An 18,135-nucleotide genomic window follows, 5' to 3' on the forward strand; every position below is an offset into this window, starting at 1 on the left:
TGTATGGACATGGGTGTGAATGGCAATGTAAATGAAACCACCTTAGAAAGGAGTTCACAGAGCATGCAGCCTAGGGTCTGAAGGATCAAATATTAAAAGCACCACAGTAGGAATGAAGACAGTAGTAGTAGACCACAGATTACCACTGAGTTAGGAATTCAGATCTTTAAGACATGATGTGGGATGCCCCAAGGTCTTTTTAATATATGACAACACCAACAAGGTATGTGAGTAATGATATGTGATTAAAATTTAGAAGTTTTTAGGGAGGAAGGGTGGTCTAAAAAGTAACAAATAGAAGATGGACCTCATGCCTGCAGGCCCGCTGACACATGGGATATCAAAGAAAATCCAGCCACCAGTTAAGAGGGCAGAAGGGGAAGCAATGTCCTAGAGCTTTTTCCATTGCAGTCGAGTACAGAAAAGGATCAAAGGAGACAGAGTATATGGAGATCCTGCTGATAACAAACCGTGAATCCCAGAGAACAGACTGGCAGGGAGAAGACAAACTGTCACATGCAGAGCCTCATGGGAATTAAAGTATCACAGATAAGGAGGCACCTAGGAGTGCAGGACTCTTCCTGGGTGACAGGAATAAAGAACGTAATAATGTTAATAGCGGCCCTAGTAGGTTTAGAGCAGATAATGATGGAGAGAGAACAAAAGTAGGTGGTAAAGAGGGGTAGGGCCTGCGGAGTTCTCTTTTAATCTGTTCATGGGGAAGAAATTGTAGTTCCAGCAACTTAATGTCTTCACCCCAGATGAGGATAGAAGAGCCAGAACTGTGTGGTCTTAGAACGTGCAGATTTACGCATGACCGTAACTTCCGGAGAAGCAAACTCACCCCAAACCTCGAGGTTCCATCCTGCCCCCAACAACAGTTAATGGGACTGAGAAGGTGGACAGAGAGTGAGGACCCTCTCTGCCTGCCCCATGGGGGCAGTCTAGACGACGCCTTCTAAAATAGGTCTAATAGCTTCGTCAGCTTTAGACGATTAAGAATTCAACACTTGTTGAAAACCTTACGCCTGATAAAAGTACCTTTGTTTACCTGAGGCTTTGGGACCCATGCTAAGGAAATAATCTATAGTGGGGGCTTTGAGTCACAAGGTATCAGTTCAACTCAGGAGGCGCTGGAGACAGGTCAGTTACGGGGACAGTGAACCATGTCTACATGACAAAGCTCCAAAAAACATCCTGGACATCAAAGCTCAGGTGAGCCTCTCAGGTTGGCAATACCCAAGCATACTGTCACACATCCCGGCTGGGAGACGTTAACTACATCCAGAATTCCAATGAGAGAAGGCAACTGAAAGCCGCACACTTGGGACTCTCCTAGACTATGCCCCATGCATCCTTCCCTTGGATGATTATAATCTGTATCCTTTTCACTTCAATAAACGCAAATATCAGCCTAATGGTTTTTAGTGAGTTCTAGCATATTATCGAATCTGAAGGTAGTCTTGGGAAATCCCAAACCTACAACTGGTGTCAGAAGTTAGGGGAGACTTGTGGATTGCTTCCTCACTTCATAGCTGACATCACAGTGGGATTCACTGGCATGACCCGACTCACTGAAACATGTGGTTTGGGAAGAGGAAGAAGGAGGGCATAGGGGTTTATGAACCTTTGACTCCTAACTACCTAGTCGTTCATGGTATGTAACACGGTTACTAATGGGGAACACTTACCGATGGAATTTAGAAATGGTAGACCCCACTCCCTAGGAGCTGAATCACTGGATAAATAAGGAGGTGCAAACTAGTAAGAAACAAACTACTTATGTAATCCCTTGATTACTGTTATCCACCGGAGGTAAAATGAAAATAGTATGTTAGGACAGATCCTGACGCTGGTCATAGTCACTCAGATTTCAGCCAGTCTGAGCTCTAGCCACTAGCCTCGGGGCCACTTCCAAGGCAAAAATTATGCTGAGAAAAGAGACAGCACCTCTACTACCTCTGGTCACAAGAAAGTAGTCCAGGAAGGACAAAACCACGAAATTAATGGCACCAGAGAGTATATGCAAAGCATCTGTCTCATTTTGTGGATTGACACTGTCTACTCCCTGAAGGAAAACCTTCACTAAATATTATGAGAGTGATTAGTCAGAGGCAGTGTCGTTGGTTCTGAACGCTGCAGAATAGAAGAGCAATGTCTGGGGCTGATGCAGGACCCACAGCTCACTAGGGAACAACCACAGGTAAGGTTATACATAATTCAGACACAGAGCAGGTCACTCCTAAGGGGACAACTAGCCTGAGAGATGGAATAAAAGCCCCTGTAAAGTCTGACTACCCTGAAATAGATGACTGGCCTTCTCCAACAAAAGGCAAGTGGAACCGCCCAGAGGATGTGACTGACACGTTTCTTACGTAAACCATGCCGGATCAGCATTATGAAGATCAGGATATTCATCTACTGCCTCTGACTTAGGTTACAGTAAATACTATAATTAAGGGAAACACTTTTACATGGGTGCGTCCATGTAACTGCAAAATCCCACAACAATCTGAGAAGCCTGTACAGTAACAACCCTCTGCAGCCTGTGAAGAAGTGGACAGCTCACCAAGACTAACGGTAGACTATTCAAGCTTGAATACAGTCGTGCCACCAGAGCACCACCAGTCCCCGATACAGTTTCCACAGTACAAAAAAACATATAGCAGGCTAAAGGAGCAAGGAATTCAGTGACTGATCCTGCAAATGTTTTCTTCTATGCCTCAATCCCCCAAAACAAAAATGCCAGCAGCAATTTTCCTTCCTGTGGAAGGATCCCAGTTTACATATACTATACTGACGCAGGGTTATTTCAATTCACCAGTTTACTGGTATAATTTGGTTAGAAGGGATTTGGACTTGAAGCAGGTCCTGAGTATAATACTACACTGTATCGATGAGATCACAGGATCAGAAAGTGAAGACTTCAATGCATTGGCAACACACGACTAACAGAGGCTATTAATAGGTCCAAGAATCTGCTAAAGCTGGTGAAATTCTTAGAAATAACCTAGGCAAAAGTCACCCTTGACATTCACAGGTAAGGAAAACTAAATCACTTTTGCCACCTACTTTTAGAACTGAACAAGCCCAATTGATTTTATGTATTTCCTTTGAGCAAGCAAGATCTTTGTTTGCATTTTGTGTTACAAAAACAGTGTTTTTTCAAACATACAGTTATACACTTAAGTTTGTTTTAACAGTGTATGTGTGTCTACTGGGAGAATGATATGCCTACTTTTAGAAGGACATTTTATCGATGTTTTCACTTTCCATTAGAATTACTGTATAAGTTTCTATAGTTTGTGTATTCACAACTCTTGGGGACTCTTGCTAACATTCTAGTCTCTTTCTGGTGCTTCCTATAGCTGTGCATGATATAAATGGTAAAAACTGTAATCTAGTCTTGAACCCTTTCTTGAAGCAAGGATGTGTCATTTATGCTATATCCTCAATTTTATGGCTGTTTTCACTTTAACCGTAAAAAGGATCAAGGTTAAAGTTTGAGAGAGGGGTGGTTGAAGCTATTCTTTCGTGAGAAAAAGGATGCCATCTTCCTGTTCTTTTTGCTTCCGCCATCAATTTTAAAAGCTCCCGTAAGTTTAAGATTTCTCAAAACATCTGACTGCAGCTGTGAGAAAGGTAATCTAACATCTTACTGAGATTGTTATAGAACAATCAACAGTAAGATTTGGCCCTGAGGTAATGGCAGCCACAAAATTAGTAACCTGAAGTAAAACATTAGCCAAAATGAAACATTCTGGGCCAAATTAAGAATACAGAAATTTTAAGTAGATTTCTAAACAAATGCTCTGTCAAACAGTAAGAGCAGCCTTGAAAAAAGGACAAAGGGCATTGCCTTTGTATACGGTCAACTCTGAGAGGCTCCACGTAGTGTGTTCGCATACCGCAGTCTGCATCCCACACGGGAGAGAGGCAGCACAGAGCCGAAGCAGACGTGGGGCGGGACCACCTGTGTGCAAACCCGGGCTCCGCCACGCATGGCAAGACCCTGTGCAGATCACTGAAGCTTCCTGGGAGCTCCCTCTCCTTTCAGCCGTGTTACTGGCACCAACACTTCGTGGGCAGCTGGTGTGAATTACACCAACACACGGCATTCAGAAAAGTGCCTGGCACAAACTGGGACTAAGGCATCCCCTCCTCTTTAGGAGAATTCCAAATGAATTCCAGTGGCTCTAACAAATCCAAAGCTCTACGACATCTTACAGTGAAGCACATTTAAGAGTGGTTGATCAACTTGACCTACTCTTTTATGACAGGAGGTTCATAAAACCTACTTCCATCAAGTCAGCAGAACTACTGTAAGAAAAACTTTAGAAAATGCTATATAGGTAAGCAAGACCATCTTTTTAACTGTAATAAATAGATGTCATAGCAACTGGGAAAATTACTAGAAGATGTTGTTACATAACTAACTAGACATTTCAGTGCATTTCCAGAACAGCTACAATGTAACAGAGTAGTGATAAGTGAATTATTATTGAATTCTGTGGGTATAACAGAGGTGAAATACTAAGCTATTTATTAAAGGATTAGTAACTATGCTTATTTAGATACTTATAAATCTCTAGTTTTCCCGCACATTGTAATATCTAATATGAAATTGATATATTTATGCTTTTTTATTCAAATGGGTACCATTTATCCACACTCAGGGGAATATTACTGTTTTAGGTGACAGCCCACTGCCTAAATACCACAGTACTGGGAAAAAAGTTCACCTGAACCAAGGCAGAACAAAAAAAATACAACTCCATTCTCACAAACCCAAACTCTTATAATACATTTTTAACAAATCATAAGACTATTAGATATGAATGTGGAAATCATTAAATAACTTATCAAAAACATATTTTAAGAAATATACAAAATTGAGAATCAAAATGCTAACAAACAAAAATATGGAGTAAATATTTGCTTTAGGAAGAAAAATAAGAACTTTTTAAGGATTTTTATAATATTTCTTGATAAGCAATTATGATTTCTGTACCTATGTTCTTTGTGTTCCAATAGCTGACAGTCTCTACATGTCAGTCTATCGCATGTTTCACAGAAAAGTTTCAACTGTTCTTGTTTGTGTACAGGGCAGAAAACAGGGCGCTGACCAGATGCTCCAACAGACTCTGTAGTAAAATAAAACATATATTTTTAAACTAAACAACACTTTTGTCTAACGTTCACAATTCTTATTGATACTGGTATCCAAAGCTTATAAAGAACACGCAGAAATGCTATAGGGGCAAAAGAGGGAGATTAATAGTAATCATTAAAACTGCTTCTATCTTACCTGAGACATCTTCTTTCTTCCTGATCAAGTGATCTTTAGTGAATTTTACTCTTTGATGTGCTTCAATACATGTCTTACATAGCCACTCTCCACATTCTACACAAAAGCCAACTGCACTTGCATTGTCTTCACAACTAGTACATACCTAAAAGAGGAAATAAATACTAATCTACATTAAATTTACAAAACAGAGATCCACAAAATAAAAAGTAAAAAGTAACTTGCTTCCAAATACAGTAATTCACTGCACCTAATATAAAATTATTTTGTTAACCATTTAACTTGACAAAATCCTTTTCCTTCCAGATCAAACATTCAGGTAGGTAAAAATCTAAATCTCAGAATACAAAATTTCAATTTTTCAGTAATGGTCTATTGTCTCATTTAGCCAGATCTGAGCAGATGCAGAAGATACCCTTTATTTTCTATTTGAAAGGTGAAACTATAGCAGAACTAGTCTAATTTATTTAACAATTTGTTTTTTTTAATAATTTGCATTTTGATATCAAGATAGGAATATAAAGAAAAATTAAGAAGCATACCTGTTCTGATTTCTCATCAGAACTGCTAGGAGCTTCAGATGTATCTTTCACAAAATAATTATCCACAAGGTCTATCTGTCTGCATTCTTGGCGGCATACTGGGCACCGTATTACACCAACTACAACACAAAATGATAACATTAAGAACTATTTTTCAGGAAAATTGTGCATGATGCCCATACAAAAACTACTCAATCAATATGTAACAGACAAGACCAAAGAAATGAGCATTGAGAACTGAGTAAAATAACCCACTGAGTTATTCCATTAGGGATAAAAAACAATACTCTGATTCAGAAGAGAAAGCAAGCATTAATATGCAAAAAAGAGAGGAAAAAAGTTTAAAAGTGAGTCTTTATTATAATATGTAATTGGCTGAGTAATGGTCCCAAAAGATATCCAGGTCCTACTTCTTGGAAAACCTGTCACTGTCACTGTACACAGCAAAAAGATTTTGCAGGTGTGATTAAATGAAGGCTATCAAGATGGGAATGTTGTCCTAGATTATTTGAAGGACCCTAAATGCAATCACCAGTAATCTTATAAGAAGGGAGCAAAGAAGATTAGATTACACAAAAAGGAGAAAACAACTGATAATGGGAGCTTTTAAGATGGAGCCATAAACCAAGAAATGCAGGTAGCCACTATTAGCTAAAAAATGACAAAGTAGATTCTTTTCTCAAATCCACCAGAAAGAGTCTGAGCTGTTGACAAAACTTTGACTCTGAAACACACTTTGACTTCAGCCCAGTACAAATGAATTCAGCCCTGGCTGGTGTGGCTCGGTGGAATTGAGTGCCCGCCTGAGAAACCGAAGGGTCGCCAGTTTGATTCCCCAGTCTAGGCCACACTGCAGGCAAGGTCCCCAGTTGGGGGCCCGCAGAAGGCAGCCACAAATGATGCTTCTCTTCCTTTCTCCCCCCTACCCTTTTATCTAAAAATAAATAAATAAAATCTTAAAAAAAGAAAAAAAATGAATTCAAACTTTTAGCCTCCAGAACAGGTAAGAGAATAAATGTATTGCATTAAGGCCCCAAGTTTATGGCACAGTCTATCATCTTATAAATTCTGACTTGGTTCAGAACTATTTAAATTCGTGCTAGTGTGGAAAGAAAAATCATCTGCTTTAATCGGCTAGTGTTCTAGCATCTGTAAAAACAGATAAGCCTGCTGAGGTAGCACACAGAAGTTCAAGTTAAGAACTAAAAAACAACACAACAGTCAACACGGCAAACTGATAGATAACTGTATGTGTCAGCCATAAAATTGAGGATATAGCATAAATGACACATCCTTGCTTCAAGAAAGGGTTCAAGACTAGATTACAGTTTTTACCATTTATATCATGCACAGCTATAGGAAGCACCAGAAAGAGACTAGAATGTTAGCAAGAGTCCCCAAGAGTTGTGAATACACAAACTACAGAAACTTATACAGTAATTCTAATGGAAAGTGAAAACATCGATAAAATGTCCTTCTAAAAGTACGCATATCGTTCTCCCAGTAGACACATGCACACTGTTAAAACAAACTCAAGTTGTATAATTGTATGTTTGAAAAAACACTGTTTTTATAACACAAAATACATACGAAGATCTTGCTCAAAGGAAAATATAAAAATAATTTTTCAAGTCAAAGGTATGACGAGAAGGGGAAAAAGAATGTAAGTATTTTTACACTTGAGATGCCTTGAGTCAAAAACCTTTTAAGAACTAAGAGCGTAATATAACTACAAAGGAAATAAGCATATGCAGTTGTAGAAGCAGAAGTACGGGAGCCATCAGCTTCTCACAGTGAACCCAGCAAGTTCTCGCTGAAGAGGTGGCACTGAAGGGTTAACATTCATTTACTAACATGCAAGGATTAGAGTTTGATTGGCTGGCCTACGTTCCTCAAGCTCTACACATTCCTAGGAAGCCTGTCCTCAACACTTGCCCTTGACTGGCTTCTGGGAGATGACTCGGAATATTATCCTTGATAAGAGTGTTTTTTGTATACCTGAGACCTTGGGCCATGCTGTATTCAGTTTGACCTCTGGGGATGGTTGGAGTCCAAGCAGGTGGTGACAATTCTGTGAAGGCTGCACCCCCTACGTGACTGACCCCCTCCCCCAACAAAAACCCTAGACGGGAAGGCTCAGGTGAGCTTCTCTGGTTGGCAGTACTCCTGCGTACGAACACAATGTTACTGGGAGAATTAAGTATCTCCCAGTGCAACTCCACTGAAAGGAGATACTTGGAAGCCTGTTCCTGCTTCCTCCTGGACTTCACACCATGCACCTTTTGTCTTTGCTCATTTTAATCTGTATCCTTTCACTGTAATAAAACATAACCCTGAGTCTAACAGTTTTTCTGAATCCTGAGAGTCCTAGCCAATCACTGACCCTGAAGGTGGTCCTGGGGATCCGGAACTCAACCAGAAAGGATAAAACAACATGCACACCAAGAACAGCAGGTGCTAGGTTCAGAAATGGGGGGGCGGGGCGGGGGGGGGGGGGGGGGGAGGCTAGCCCTGGCTGGCAAGGGTCAGTTTGTTGGGCCTAGTCCCACAAAGTGAAAGGTCACCATTTTAATTCACAGTCAAGGCCCATGTCTGGGTTGTGGGTTCGGTCCCCCACCAGGTGCATGGGAGAAGCCATAGATGTTTCTCTCTCACATCCATGTTTCTCTCCCTCTCAATCTCCCTCCCTTCCCTTCTCTCTTAAATAAAGATTTTTTAAAAATAGGAGACTATAAAAAAGAACTATAATTTTACATATAAATTGATGTATACATATAATTTAAAAAATTAAGAAATTTGCAACATCTAAATTAAGGAATATTTTTGTGGAAGGATACAAAAGATAGAGAGACATTCTGTTCTGAGCAAGAAAACACTCAATATTATCCATTAAAAGTATTATCCAGGTAAAAGTATCCTTTATACCTGTGTGAGTGAGTGATTTAATGCAAGTCATTCCAGTTGTTTTGGGGTATTTCTGAACTCAGTAAATTCTCAGATTCTTAAAATTTCTACTTTAATCTGGCAAGCTGACATCACAGTAAATGACAACACAAAGTCTTTTCCTCAATACGAATACACATTAAAATAACATTAAGGAATTTAGAAGATAAACACAATATCCAAAAAATTCGGGTGGAGGAAGGGGCAAGGCACATAAATCAGTATTCAAGCAATTTCAAGAAATACAGATGCAAAACAATAGCTGAACACTGCAGAAGAAACCCAACCCAGAGTACAAAAGGACTGGGGGAATACATCTGAGAAAGACCCTTATCTGCCATAAAGATTTTCACAGGAGCTTAATTCAGAAACTTGTGGCATTAAAGAAGTCCCAATGAGAGACACAAAGAAGAAAAGTCTGTGGACATCAGCAAACCCCACCCCTATGGTAAGTATTTACGTCAGGTTACCCAGGTTACCCACCCAAGGTGTCTCACCACTAAGACAAAATGAGTTAAAGCTTCTTCAGGCAACTTTTTGCTATTTGCTTCCATATTTACCGATAAACTTAAAAATAATGCAAAAGTTTACTTTGCCCTGGCTGGTGTAGCTCAGTGGATTGAGCACGGGCTGGGAACCAAAGTGTCGCAGGTTCGATTCCCAGCCAGGGTACATTCCTGGGTTGCAGGCCATGACCCCTAGCAACCGCACATTGATGTTTCTCTCTCTCTCTCTCCCCCCCACCCCTTCCCTCTCTAAAAATAAATAAATAAAATCTTAAAAAAAAACATGTTTAAAAAAAAAGTTTACTTTGAAAGTGAGAGCCATTTACCATTTGAATTTATGGGCAAGTATGTCATCGTAGTAAGTGTATGCAGATCAGATGAGTGTGCTCCAGACGCAATCTCTCTCGGTGCTATTTGTCATGGTGAGTTTTGAAGATTATATAAAACTGAAACCCAAATCCAGAGCCCAAGCTTCTGACCACTTTTATGTATAATGTTCCTGGACTTGATTTCATTACTTCAAAGGTCAACTTTTGAGAGTCCCATTCATGTCTATTAGATTAATTTGTTTTCAATGCCACTTTACCGAAATGTGTAATTATGGGAAAGGATGGGGAGTGAGGGAGACTTTTTAAAAGGCCAGAAACACAAGTTTACAAACTAGTTTATCTCCAGAGTATTAAGTGGACTTTGTTTCAGTCAACTGACTGGTGGACTTCCACTCAAGATGGAAGACTAAGCAGATGTGGAAAGACCACCTGACCTCCAACTCAAACACAGAAATGGCTAAAATATAACAAAGCGTAGTTTGACAAATATGTAATCTGCACCCAAGGAGGCAAAGTTTTCAAGTGCCAGAAACAAAAAAGTTTTCAAAAACTCAAAACCCAAACGGTGAGGCACCAATGCAAGTAGGCCACAGGGGTCATCAGTACCCCTGTTGGGAATGGGACAAAGGTTTACAGGTAAAAAATAACTAAAGTCCCTCAACAAAGACATACAACAGGGTCAAGTCCATGTCATCCCTGGAGGCATTCACAAGAAGTCAGAACACCAAACAAGCTTTATGTATAAAGACATAACCAAAGTTTATATTATCTGCACAGTATACCGAAGGAAGCTTCAAGTCAAGGAACTAAGGAAAAGCCTGTCTGGGAACTTCCAGGCTGGTGAACTTGGGAAAATTGGGAAAGAATGGTACAGCACACTCAGAGGGCATGGAATCTCCGGACCCTTTCCCACATACCTTGCCCTATACAACTCTTCCATCTGGCTGTTCCCAAGTTACATCCTTTTCAAATAAACAGGTACAGCCCTGGCCAGGTGACTCAGTTGGTTGGAGCATCATCCTGATAGACCAAGGTTGCAGGTTCAATCTCCGGTCAGGGCATATACAAGAAGCAACCAATGAATGCATATGTAAGTGAAACAACAAATCGATGTGTATGTGTGCCTCCCCCATTCCTCTCAAATAAATAAACAGGTAATCTGTCCAGTGGTTAATGACTTAGGGAACGTTCAAGTAAGGATGTGACCTCCAGCTCTGCATCTTCATGTCCTGACACCAGTTTTGCTGAGACTTCAGAAACACCGAATGAAAAACTGGGAGTAAATCTACTATAAACCAGAAGGAATCCAAGGAATCCAGTCCAGAATACTGGTCATCTTCCCCAAGGCTGAAGCCAACATTTCTCTTCTCTGTTCGGCCCTAAGTTCAAGTTCTTATTTAAAATCTCATCTTGCCCTGGCTGGTGTAGCTCAGTGGACTGAGTGCCAGCCTGTAAACCAAAGGGTCGCCGGTTCAATTCCTGGTCAAGGAACATGCCTGGGTTGCAGGTCAGGTCCCCAGTTGGGGGCATGCGAGAGGCAGCCAATCCATGTATCTCTCACACATTGATGTTTCTCTCCCTCTCTTCCTTCCTTCCTCTCTAAAAATCAGTAAATCTTAGCCCTGGCTGGCGTAGCTCAGTGGATTGAGCTCAGGCTGGGAACCAAAGTGTCCCAGGTTCGATTCCCAGCCAGGGTACATGCCTGGGTTGCAGGCCATAACCCCCAGCAACTGCACATTGATGTTTCTCTCTCTCCCTCTATCTCCCTCCCTTCCCTCTCTAAAAATAAATAAATAAAAATCTTTTAAAAAATAATTTAAAAAATTAAAAAAATAAAAATAAGTAAATCTTTTTAAAAAACCAATACTATTAGAGTGAGTCAACAAACACGATAAACCAAAAGTAACAACCTAAAATCACAGAAGCAGTATGAAAAACACTGCAAATATGTGTAAAATGTTCAGGGCTATAAAGCAACCATCTATGAAAATGGGTAAATATGAAAAAGAATCAAAGAAAAATAAAACAAACTCAATGAATAAACTCAAAACACAAACAGCAAGCAAGAGATAAATGAAAATAAAATTACGAAGGTAAAACATAAATATGATGAAATCACATAGAATTTAGCAGAGATAAGGAGAGATGGAAACTACAAACAAGAAGAAAGCTAAAGAACTGAATGAGAAACTCCAGCATGTGTCAAACAGAAGTTCTAGAAGCTCATGAAGGAAATGAGGCACAGGCGCAATTTAAAGAGATAATAGCCGAGAATTGCACAGATGAATAAATGAGTTCTCAAACTGCAGTTCAAGTACTGAGCAGGATAACTAAAAATAAATCCACACCTAAACAAAGCCAAGATGGAGCACAAACTCTTCATAACTGTGAGCACCAGAAGACAGTCAAGACTAACAACAGACCTCATCAGTAAAAAAATACCGAAAGGTAGCAGGCATATCTTCCAAGTTTTTAGAGATAATAACAGTCAACCTAGCAATCTATGTCCTGATAAAACTATTATTCAAGTCTAAAAGAAAATTCAGTTTTCAGACCTATAACAGTTTTATTCACTGTTGTAAAAACTAATAAAGCGTTGAGCTGAACTATATAAAACTGGCTCAGCTGGTTGGAATGCCATCCAGTACAACGGAAGGTTCTAGGTTCAATCCCCAGTCGGGCATGTACGGGAGGCAACCAATCAATGTTTCTTCCTCCTCTCTCTCCGTCTCTTCGTGTGTGTCTGTCTCTCTGTCAAATCAGTAAATATATCCTTGGGTGAGGATTAAAAATAAACAAAACTACCAACAGTAGATCACTTCTGATCTGCAAATATAGCAACTTTATACAGTTCAATCCAGCATTTACCTTAAGAATATGGAAAAATATTTAGAAGTTAAATATTAAAAATAATTAGCAAAGGCATCAATAATATATGTTGATATCTAAATATGCATGGACTAAAAGTAAATATACATATTAATTTGGGAAGTAAAAATGAAATATATCAAACTATAATAATTGTTCTGTAGGGGGGAGAAAACTGTACTTGAACAATGATTAAAATAAAATAAAAAAATAATAATAATTGTTCTAACTAAAGCTTGAAAAAACCCATTCTAATTACAATATGAAGAGACAACTGAGATAAAAGTTTAATTAAAAAGAAGATAAAACTCTTCCTTGACAAAATACATGAAGCCCCAAAATGCAACTGCATAAAATGGAGTCAGTTGTTGGAAAGCGAAATAACTGTGTGTAAACTTTCTTTGCCAGCCGAACTAAGACTAACACAAACTAAGACTGTAGTTTGACACCTGGCTGAAGCTGTTGTTCTAAGGATGACACTTTGAAAACAACAGTTATAAAATATCAGCAAGAATTCCAGGAATCTCTCATTAGTTGGCCATTTTCCCCATTTGATTCATAAAAACTGGCTCAGAACCACCGGGACACAGGGACTCTGTCACCCACGTCCCTTCTCTGATGTTTCCCAACCCAACCTTGCTCAACTCAGCTCTTCTGTCCTTACTCCAGGAAAAATTTTAACCTGCCTGTTTGAGAATGAGGAGACAATCGTGGTCAAAGTATATCTAAATTTGAATCAATACAAGGTTTTACTGTAAGATCCATCAGTGCAATATCACTGAGAAATTTATATGTATTAGTTCATTTAGTCCTCATAAAACAGCCATGTAAAGTAGGTTCAGTTACTATCACCCCTTCAAAAGCGCGGAAACTGAGGTTCAGAGACCTCAGGTGACAATCTTAAGGTCATATGACAATGTAAAATAATGGTTGGGGGAAGGGTCAAGATCTGAAACTATGATATATGAATATATAGCCCTTGCTCTTAAAACCTATGCTGCACCAGCTCTCTAGTTAAAAGGCTGGTCCATTAGTAATGAAATAAGAGATTAAACTAAGGCAGTCATGAAAGAAAGATCAAGAACAAATTAGAGGCAAATCGAATGACTTGATGATGACTGTATGATGGAGACACGGCAGTTAAAGCAAGGAAAAACATTTCACATTCTAAACGATTACCAAGTTTCTGGTGTGAGTAATTCACGGACAATTACACAATTACACAAAATGAGAGAGAAGCAATTTTAGCCAGAACATAGTAACTTTTAGATAGATCATGTTTAGCGTAGTTCCAGAGCGAACTGCCAGCATTGCAAGTAGTTCAAATCTAAAGCCCAGTTAAGATGAGTGAGGGGGAACAGAATCAAGGACAGCACCCTTCAGCACACCCGTATTTACAAGTCAAACAGAAAAGGAGCTCTCCAGATTTAAGAGACAGATTTCAAACAGTTCCAAATGTAAATCACGAGTATATTTCACATCAAAAGATGGTACACAAACACTGAACATTTATTCTGAAATAAATGAGAATCAAGTGGGGTCAACTACTTTTTCCATTAACCACTCATGATTGAATTTTCATCACTCAACCAATTTACTTTTAGAAATGCACACAACCTCTAAATGTCAGTTGACTCAGTATGATCTAAAAATCTTTCTATTCAGCTCAAGCTTCTCTTTCCTATACTCTGGATCAGTTAGTCTAAAACCTTCAATCATCAATTCCCCTCTCCTTTCCACTAGAAAGTAATTATGAATGAAAAAAATACTGATACATTTTCAAGGTGGAAGAGGGAGTGGAGGGGAATTTATACCTATGGTCTCTGCTTACTTAAGTAGGGAGCCAGATCAAGTGATGAGAGCAAGAATCGAATGAGCTGAGTGTTGAAAGTCTGAACTGACTAATCCAGGGAACTGGAAAAAGAGGCTGAAGAGAATAGTAATTTTATCAGGTAGTACCAGGAGCACCAAGTTAGAAAAGTATCAGCATTCCCAAGGCTAATTCCTCCTTCCTCCTTGCATACCTGTCTCCTGTTCATTGCTGTTCCTTTCCCCATGCACACAGTAACAGGCACCTAGGAGGCAGTATATATTTGCTAAGAGGAAAACAAAGAAATAATAACCAGATTATGAAGCAATAGGTCACTGATCTTTTCTACAGAAATTTTATAGCACTGGAGATAGCAGCAGAAAGATTTTAGTATTAAGAATAGGGGAGTTGTGGGGGGGAAGGGGGGAGGGTTGGGTGGGTGGGCTGGAATGGGAGTAGGGGGGAGAAAACTGTACTTGAACAATGATTAAAATAAAAAAATAAAAATAAATAAAATAAAAAAATAGGGGAGTTGGAGATGTGGAATGTTGAATGTTGCCCATTCTTAGAAAAAGTTGGCAATCAAAACAAGGAAGAGACAATGATTTCTATCAGATGCAGAATAAAGAATACTGCTTTATGCAGGGAAAAACTGGATATAATATAGAAAACTGAAATTAATGTATAATCGAAATTGGCTTAACTCCTACAGAATAACACCATATAGTAATGTATTTAAAACTATGCTGGTAAATATCCAGCAAATTTCCACAAGTCAATTTTACCACTAAATATAAAGCTGGCTTAAATGAAGTCAGAGCTACATATGGCCACTTACGTGTACATATAAACATACAAGACCTGACACATTATCAAACTTAACAAACAAAACATATTTGGGAAATGCATTAGGTGTGGATGTTATCATAAAGCTCCTTGGTATTTTTGGTATTCTTCTTGGTATTTAAGCTTAATTCCTAAATATATATCAGTCTTTAAATTAAAATTCAGAACCCCTGTGTAGTCAGAAAACTGTAAGTTCATTATCAAATATATTAATGTAATTCCAATACACAGCATTATCTAAAATAAAGTACCCAAGATTTTTCAGACTGGAAATTTGTGTAAAAGTATTTCATACACTTTTTCATTGGTGATATGGACAGGTTATAGCATGCTAGCTATAAAAAATGCAACTTTAAACAATAATAAACAGTTCAGCCAGTAATTTATTAAGAATGATTTTTATACTTTTAAAAGAAAGAAGAAAGGAAGAAGGAAAACGCTATGAAGATATATTTGGACCACAAAGGCTTAAAATGTCTATCCAGTCCTTCACAGAAAAAGTACTGAACATCTAATTTAAATAAGTGATTTTTCACTAACCCAGGTAAAAACAATGTGATATAACCAGAAACTTCAAGAATTCAAATGCTTCTTGAAATCAAGTGCTCTAATTCAAAACTGCAAGAAGGCTGCATCTTAGTGGGTCTAGTTCACAGGACAGAGAGCTCCGGTTTGCGTTATCTACACATGTGATTTTGGGAAAACCTCAATGCACTTAGGTTTTCTTTTCTCTCTTTTTATGAGGGAAAAAGGTATAGAGCTGAAAAGACCCAGCAGAACCTAGAGCCATGACCATGAAGACCCAGGATTCGATGGCTACTGGCGTCCACTGCATCTGCTCATTCACTTCATCCTTTGGGGGTCCACCTGAACTCTGCACTGATAAGCTCCATCAGTAAGTCCCGGGAGCAGACTGCCCCAATCCCAGCGTACTAGCTGACAGGGAAACAGTAAGGCTCTGCTGCTCTTGGGATAAGGCCTTTAATGTGAAAACACGTTCAGTACAGGGACACCGAAACAAAGTTTATCATGTCCTCCATGGTCTACTGGTTCACCAATAACCACCACACAACCACCCCCAAACCTGACCCTAAAAAGGGAGCTATACTCCTAACAGGCAAAGAACAAGTATATCCCATTTGAAGAGGTTCAGTAACTTCAGGGAGACCAAGGTGGCTGACCAGCTGACTGGCTCCTAATGAGGCAGAACTAATGGCAGAAACAAAAGAGAACTTGAGTAAAAAAAAAAAGTAATGAGATTCCCAGCCAGGGCACATGCCTGGGTTGTAGGCCATGGCCCCCAGCAACCACACACTGATGTTTCTCTCTCTCTTTCTCTCTCTCTCTCTCCCTCTCTTCCCTGTCTAAAAACAAATAAATAGATCTTAAAAAAAAAGTAATGAAAACTCTCAGAAATAGTCAGAATACACATCACAAATATAAGAAAAAAAGTTCTGCTGTAATTAAACATGGTTTCCACATTTGCAAAAACTGAAGACCTGAAAAAAAAGGAAAGAAAAACTGGCAACTCCTAAAGAAGCAAATTGATAGTTTGAAAGATCAAATTAAATGCATACTGTCCTGACCAGTATGGCTCAGTTAGTTGAGTGCCATCCTGCAAAAGCTAAAGGTCGCTGGTTTGAACCCTGGTCAGGGCACATACTTGGGTTGTGGGGCCAGGTCAGGGTGGGTCACCCCAGTAGAAGGTGTGCAAGAGGCAACTACACCTTGATGTTTCTCTCCTTTTCTTTCTCCCTCTCTTTCCCTCTCTAAAAATAAATGAAATGTTTTTAAAAAGTAAATTAAAAAGCCCTGGCTGGCATAGCTCAGTGGATTGAGCAAGGGCTGGGAACCAAAGTGTCCCAGGTTCGATTCCCAGCCAGGGTACATTCCTGGGTTGCAGGCCATAACCCCCAGCAACCGCACATTGATGTTTCTCTCTCTCTCCCTCTCCCTCTCTCTCTCTCTCCCCCCTCCCTTCCCTCTCTAAAAATAAATAAATAAAATCTTTAAAAAAAAAAAAAAACTTAAAAAATAAATAAATAAAAATAAAATCAATAAAGAAAAATATGAAACCCATGAACAGTAAGGACCAGAGGGCCAGCTGTATTTATTGAAAAACTCCACATGTAAGGAACACTCACAGTTTAAAACTGTATTGTTCAAGGGTCATCTGTATGTGTAACTGGAGTCCCAGTAAATGACTAAAAATAATCAGAAAACTGTTTTTTAAAAGGCTAAATTTTTTCCCAACTTGAACAAAACAATAATCCAAAAGTGTAAGACTCTCAGTAATCCCTGAGGATAACACCTCTAAATAAAACCATGCCAAAGCACATCATAAAATTCAATTGCTGCCCTGGGCAGTGTGGCTCAAAGGGTCTCAGGTTGAATTCCTGGTCAGGGCACATACCCAGGTTGTGAGTTCAATCCCCAGCTGAGACACATACGAGAGGCAACCAATCAACGTTTCTCACATCACGGCCTCCACCCCCCAAAGCAATAAAAAAAGTCTTCTGGTGAGGATAAAAAAAAAAAAACCTTTTAAGCTGACAAAGAATACAAAAGACGAAAACTGCAGACCACATTCTAGTACATTGATTTCTATATTTATGAATGAAATACTGGTAGTCAACCTGCAATCTGTCAACCAAGTTTTACATCAGGAATTCAATTAGTCAACAGCAGAAATATTAATAAAATCATCCTACCAAAAAAACTACAGAAGAAAAACTACATGGTTATATAAGTAGATGCTGAAGTGGCATAAGAGGGGAAGGACCCCCCCAAAACCAGAATTACCTTCCTGAGGGTGGGCCCCTTGTAGTGGAGGCTTCCCCCACTAGATGACTGTTCTAGGAACCACCTGTATCAGCCAACGTTGTTGTGAAAGGTTGTACTGGCTTCAGCGAATGTTTGAAAGACTGTTTAATGCATGTGCCAAATTTATGACGGGTAAGGTATGAGCACACCTGTCCAAAAT

The 18,135-nt window shown here is 39.2% G+C and overlaps 1 protein-coding gene across 2 annotated transcripts in view; it reads right to left on the minus strand.

Annotated features, from left to right (window-relative positions):
* The window catches only part of TRIM33 (tripartite motif containing 33), a 97,774-nt gene that overhangs the window by 54,463 nt on the left and 25,176 nt on the right, over positions 1–18,135 (minus strand). For both annotated transcript variants that reach the window (XM_028502697.2, XM_028502696.2), the window contains exons 2-4: positions 5,851–5,969; positions 5,309–5,453; positions 5,012–5,144 (exon numbers count right to left, since the gene is read on the minus strand). In XM_028502697.2, the coding sequence (XP_028358498.1) occupies positions 5,012–5,144; positions 5,309–5,453; positions 5,851–5,969 (397 nt within the window). The remainder of the gene's footprint in view (positions 1–5,011; positions 5,145–5,308; positions 5,454–5,850; positions 5,970–18,135) is intronic.

This window comes from Phyllostomus discolor, chromosome 14, assembly GCF_004126475.2.
Source record: "Phyllostomus discolor isolate MPI-MPIP mPhyDis1 chromosome 14, mPhyDis1.pri.v3, whole genome shotgun sequence".
NCBI classification, from domain to species: domain Eukaryota; kingdom Metazoa; phylum Chordata; class Mammalia; order Chiroptera; family Phyllostomidae; genus Phyllostomus; species Phyllostomus discolor.